The following is a 5,956-nucleotide window of genomic DNA, read 5'->3' as shown; positions in this document are numbered from 1 at the left end:
CGTGCTCGGTGGAATTTATGTTCCCATCGGCCGTGTGCCGTGAATTTCTTCCTGTTCCAGTTAACTTAAACTGCCCATCATCGACGCACAGCCACTTCCGGAAACACTGTAAGCGTCATCCGCTGCACGCTACCGAACCGAACCGACATTTCGCACGATTGTAGAACTATTCTGTGTTTTGCTTCCGGGAAACTACTTTCTTGATATGCCGCTTACACGGCACAATTAGAATTACACATCAGAATTTTGGGAAAAGACAAAACAGTTAACTGTATCACCGATTGCAAAGTGATCAACTCGCTTGGAGAACTCCCTTTTTCCTTTTTTTCCTTCTTTCTCGCTTTCGGCCACATTCCCGGATGGTCGATTTTCCTGTCGCGACCGAATCTGTCACCGTAAAAATTGTCACTACGAGTGCGGTTGGCGTCTTTTCCATCGATAAACTGTCAATTCCTCGAAGCGGGCCTGCCACTAGCCGGCATGCTGTGGGCCCGCACATACAGCTTACGGGCCCGCTGTGCAAACGGTAACCCGCCTCATCCGGTCGGATATTCACTTTGCTCCGGTTTTGCACGCCATTGTAGAGCACGGGACCGGGGGGTCGATGGTGGGCAAAGCGGCAGACAAAAGGGTGCGGTGCGCAGGAAGAAAGGTGGATCGGTGTCTCATCCATCGCGAAAGTGCGCAACAGTGTGCGTGCGTACGGAAATGTGTTTTTCCCACCTTCAAACCACCCCGCAAGGACAGCCATTTTCCACACAAAAACACACACTAGCGTCAAGGCGAATACACTCTCATCGTGGTGGTGGTGTGTCATCGCACCAGGGTTGAATGTGGCTGGAAAAGCCACTGGCGTTAATTCGCATGCGCTCTGCTGTATCTTCCATCACGCTCGAGCGTGTGGTGTGATAAAGCGGGAAATTTCCCTTCGAAACGCACTCACACACACACACCCATCTCTAAGAATTTGCTGATGTATTGATGTGCACGGTACCAATACGCGGAAAGCAGAAACTCACGCCTTAGCGTACGCAATAGGGAAAACAGCAACCCCCGGCAAACGCGTAGCTCCGCCTTTCAACGGCGGCATCACACACAACACGTTCTCCGATTGGAGGAAAAGTTCATCCCCTGTTGGGCTGCACAGATGCGTACACGAAACGCACCAATACCCGCCCAACGGGGGACCACCGTCACGCACACAACGGTTGCGCGCCAGGGTACAACTTAAAGTTTGAGCACTTCAGCTCGAAAATACTGTTTGAAAGCCAAATAGTTGCTGTTCCCCTCTGCAAACAGTCGCATCTTGTCGCTTGTCTGCCACGGCCGAGATCGCGGGCCCGACTTTGGGAAGTTTGTTCAACATTAGAATATATAAACATCAATATAATAAAGCTCTCTCGCCCCGCGCAAAGTGTTCCCGGCGGGTTGGTCTTTTTACACGATTAGCCGCGGGATTTAGCGGTAGATGTAGCAGCAGAAGTAGCAACACCATCCGAAATCGTGGCGATAATTCGTTCGGCGATCAGGCGCGTTGTTTGTGATTTTGCAATCCTGGTGTGATCTTCGTCCGATCGCTCCGAACATCGCTCGCCGTGCTCGCGCGCATGTGTGCTATCTGCCGCCGTGTGGTGTGAATTTGGTGCGTAACGATCGATCGCCGACGATCGGCGATCCTCGAGAGATCTTAAACGTTATAAAACTAACTCGTGAAGTGCGGAGTGCCCAAGTGTGAGGTTCAGAAGTGAAAAAATCGCCATGACCTAAAGGACCTTCGTGACGCTTGTCGTAATAAATTGTCTGCCATGTGGAGATAGGGCCAAACAAAATTGTCCAATTGCACGACGTACAGTGTGATGCGAATAGTTGCACAAATTGCTAGCTCATCCTGCTGGATACAGTGTACGGAGAAGATTATTTCGCTGCGCAAGACTAACAATTAAGCGATCGACGAATATTGTTATTCGGTTATAAAAAAAGGTGGAAAGGTCTTCTAGAAACTCAACCAGTGTTCAGCAGAGTGTTCGTTAGAGCTAACGCGTCGGCAAGTGAAAGTTCCCCATGGTGCGGTTATGCCGATAGAGGCGAAAATATGAGTCAGTGTAAGCGATAAGAGGTGAACACAGATCATGATCCATTTACCCTCGCGTTGGGTACGACTGCAGGGTGCGTGAGTAGAAGCGCCATTAGGTGATAAGAAGGGGCGCGAGCGCGTGTGTGTGTGTGAGTGTTGCTCGTGGTAAATTTCCCTAATCGCTAAGGATAACGCTTATCGGAAAGTGTAATTGCGTGCTTGTTCGAGTGTGTGTGTGTGTGCATGTGCGCGCGATACGGATATCGGAAAAGATAGATAAAGATGCAAAAGCTTTACCCGGAAAGCTCGATCAACACGAGCAGCAGTATGGCGGTCGGTGGTGGTACCGGTGGTGGCAACATGAGCCCAATGGCCACCACGTACAGCAGCATGAACAGTATGGGTATGGCGGTGGGCGGCATGACGTCGGTGTCACCGCAGGGCGGTGGGTTCGGGGCGACGGTACTCGGCAGCCCGGGGATGGGTGGGATGGGTGCCGCCATGAACAGCATGTCGGGCAACTGTCTCACCTCGACACCGATCGGCTACAGCTCGATGGGCTCGCCGATCAGCAATATGGGGTCGTGCATGGGGGGCAACGGTATGAGCACGATGGCGGCCATGTCCGGGTACTCGAGCGTGGCCGGAAGCCGCGAAGTGCTGGGCGACCCCAGCTCGCCCAACTCGGTGGCGTTGCAGCGGGCGCGGACCGAGAAACCGGCCGCTACCTACCGGCGGAACTACACGCACGCGAAACCACCCTACTCGTACATCTCCCTGATCACGATGGCCATCCAGAACAACCCGCACAAGATGCTGACGCTCGCCGAAATATACCAGTTCATCATGGATCTGTTCCCGTTCTACCGGCAGAACCAGCAGCGGTGGCAGAACTCGATCCGGCATTCGCTCAGCTTCAACGATTGCTTCGTGAAGGTGCCACGCACGCCGGACAAACCGGGCAAGGGTTCGTTCTGGACGCTGCATCCCGACTCGGGCAACATGTTCGAGAACGGGTGCTATCTCCGGCGCCAGAAGCGCTTCAAGGATGAGAAGAAGGAGGTGCTGCGGTCGCTCCACAAGAGTCCGGCCCACGGGGGCAGCCTGGATGCGGTCGGCAGCCCGGACAAGAAGGACCCGAACGAGGAGCACCATCATCATCACCATCACCACAGCCACAGCCATCACAGCCACCGGACGGAGCATGTGTCGAAGCTCAGTGCGGCCGACACGCACGGCATGCTGAACAGTGCGCATGGTAAAGACGCGGACGCGCTGGCAATGCTGCACGCGACGGCCGACTTATGCTTAGCCCAACAATCTCATTCACAGCATGGTGGTTCGCACCACCCTACGCACCACCACCACCACCATCCGGCGCACCAGCAGCTGCAGCAGGAGGAATTGACGGCTATGGTAAATCGTTGCCACCCTTCGCTGCTTGGTGAATACCATTCAATGCACCTGAAGCAGGAACCGGCCGGCTACACGCCCTCTAGTCACCCGTTCTCGATCACGCGGCTGCTGCCGACCGAGTCGAAGGCCGACATCAAGATGTACGAAATGAGCCAGTACGCGGGGTACAATGGGCTGAGTCCGCTGCCAAACTCGCACGCGGCGGCGGCCGCCCTCGGGCAGGACTCGTACTACCACCAGAGCCTCGGTTACCACCATGCGTCCACGGGCACGACCAGCTTGTGACATCAGTATCCGCTGGCATAAGTGCGGTTGAAAGGCTACTACCACTTTGCGGACGCACCGACAGTGTCCCAGCACCAACAGCAGCAGCACCAGCAGCACCACCAGCAGCAACAGCAACAGTATCAGCAACACCAGCAGCCATCCGAGCACGACCAGCAATGGTTGGAGCTTGCGCAACTCAGCAGCACGGCGAACTACGCGCGTCACGGCGGAAGCTATCTGCAGACCAATCGGTACGTGTACCATCGCCACCATCATCAACCGCATCCTTCGCAGCACGATCTGTCCACGAGTCCCGAGCTGGATGAGGACGAGTACGAGGACGCGCGCAGCAGAGGGTTTACCGCAGCATGCAACAGCAGTGCATCGTCAGCGAGCAGTACCTCCGATACGTCACCGCATAATATTTCGTTTTAAGGACCCCAACGAGGGACCGCAAGTGATTATAGCGAACGGGAACGGGAGTGGCGTGGCAAGACCTACAACCGATCCATGGCGGTTGGCACGAAGGCAAGCGATCGGTGACAACCTGATTGAGGAGACACTCGAACACGATGGGACCGATCGAACCCCAAAACGGTTCCGTCCGAACGGAAGCCTAAACGGTTGGTCGACTTTTGGAGTGTTTTTTTTTTTCAAGTTGAAGCTGACCACAGACGACCTTCACTGGGACCATTCTGTTTTTTTTGTTTCGTTTTCGTCACTTCACTCTGCTGGAGATGATCAACTAGACACAGCTCGTATGCGCAATGATCAGCGTTCTCTCAATGGAGCGGCAGTATCCATAAGATCGTGTTGCCAAGATTTCTGAATGAACTTCAATTCCACCCGAGGTACCATCCCGATATGGGTTATTTATCTTTGCCGTTTTCTGTTTGTCCCCTGTCTCCCGGGTTGGGTTCCCTGCATGTTGGGTGGTTCTATTTTGGCGAGACATTTTGTTTGTCCAAATGTTTCTGCCCGCACACGGGATTAGCGAACCAGCGGATCCGATCCGTTGCATCAAGCAGCCAATAAATCCGGCTCGAGCGTTCCTCCACACGCCACTACTTTACGCTTCCGACTCCGGGCGGTGGTTGTGGTGATGCGCGGACAAGCACGAAACGCAACCTTTTCTGTCCCCAGAAATCGATTTTCGAGTGCTGTCCAGGTCCAGCTAACCAAACTCACTTTGGTCGCCTTAGCCAAAGTGCCTGTGCTTGAGCGGGAATTTCGTTCACCCACGGGTTTTTGGACGTTCTGGTATATGTCCGGAGTCGTTTATTTGTGTGTGTGTGTTGTTCGGCTCCATAATGGTAATTGTCGTTAACCTCAACCCCTGCCCGGGGTAAAGGTACCCGCGGTACGTCCATGGATGAGTTTTATTTATTTCGTTGCGTTTTTTTGTTGCCTGCCCCCATCGCCCTATGCTTTTCGATTGAAGGGGGGAGAGTTTTACGCGGTAGCGGCACTCGAGATGTGAAGCCTCGAGTAGTGGTCACTTTACACGGGTGTCCATTCGTATGGTTGCGGCTTGCGGAACACGCACGCCGTAACCGAACGGATGACCTCAATCTTTGGATCGATGGCAACGCGACAGCAGGTCGGTGGCTAGTTTTCGGTAACGACCCTGGATAAGATGTCGTCCAGCAGTGAGGATGATCAGTTGGGGAACTTTTCTTCCGAAGGAACCACTCTCCTAGCAAGTTGAAAGACGAACAACGGGGTGGAATTGTGTTAGATAAGGTTTGAACACGCGTCTGTCCTATGTTCGGATTCTAAAGCCAACCAGTTTTACATCATTTGGAGTACGAGCTGACTAGCGAGAGAGTGACATGGTGGGGTCCATGTGCGAGTGGTTTCGTCTATCTTTTTTCTCCCTAGTCAAACACACACACACTTACATACACACACTCTTGAAAACTCGCACACGGTTGGGGATCTTCTTTTTTGTGCTGCTGCCCTTGAGAGTGACAGCCTGTGTCAATAGTTGACGGTACGGTCCGAAACGAAGTTCAATTTCAACTTCCACAGATTGACGCTGATGGGCTTTTGATTTACTTTTGCAGATGTCTAGCGTTCCCATCCCATCCCATTGGGGAATGGTGAGGTTCCACGGAGTGCTTGGAGGGCTTGCGTAAAAGTTTGGGGCCGATTTTAATGGATTCAATTCCGAAATTGAAAATTAATCATAGATGAAGC

At 53.3% G+C, this 5,956-nt stretch overlaps 1 protein-coding gene across 1 annotated transcript; it reads left to right on the top strand.

Annotated features, from left to right (window-relative positions):
• Positions 1 to 2,356: 2,356 nt before the first annotated feature.
• Positions 2,357 to 3,775, top strand: LOC128710229 (protein fork head). The gene has a single exon (XM_053805276.1). It carries the CDS (start codon positions 2,357 to 2,359, stop codon positions 3,773 to 3,775), a length of 1,419 nt encoding a protein of 472 aa, XP_053661251.1.
• Positions 3,776 to 5,956: the final 2,181 nt, after the last annotated feature.

Source organism: Anopheles marshallii, chromosome 2, assembly GCF_943734725.1.
Source record: "Anopheles marshallii chromosome 2, idAnoMarsDA_429_01, whole genome shotgun sequence".
NCBI classification, from domain to species: domain Eukaryota; kingdom Metazoa; phylum Arthropoda; class Insecta; order Diptera; family Culicidae; genus Anopheles; species Anopheles marshallii.
This window is presented reverse-complemented; position numbering and strand designations above follow the sequence as displayed.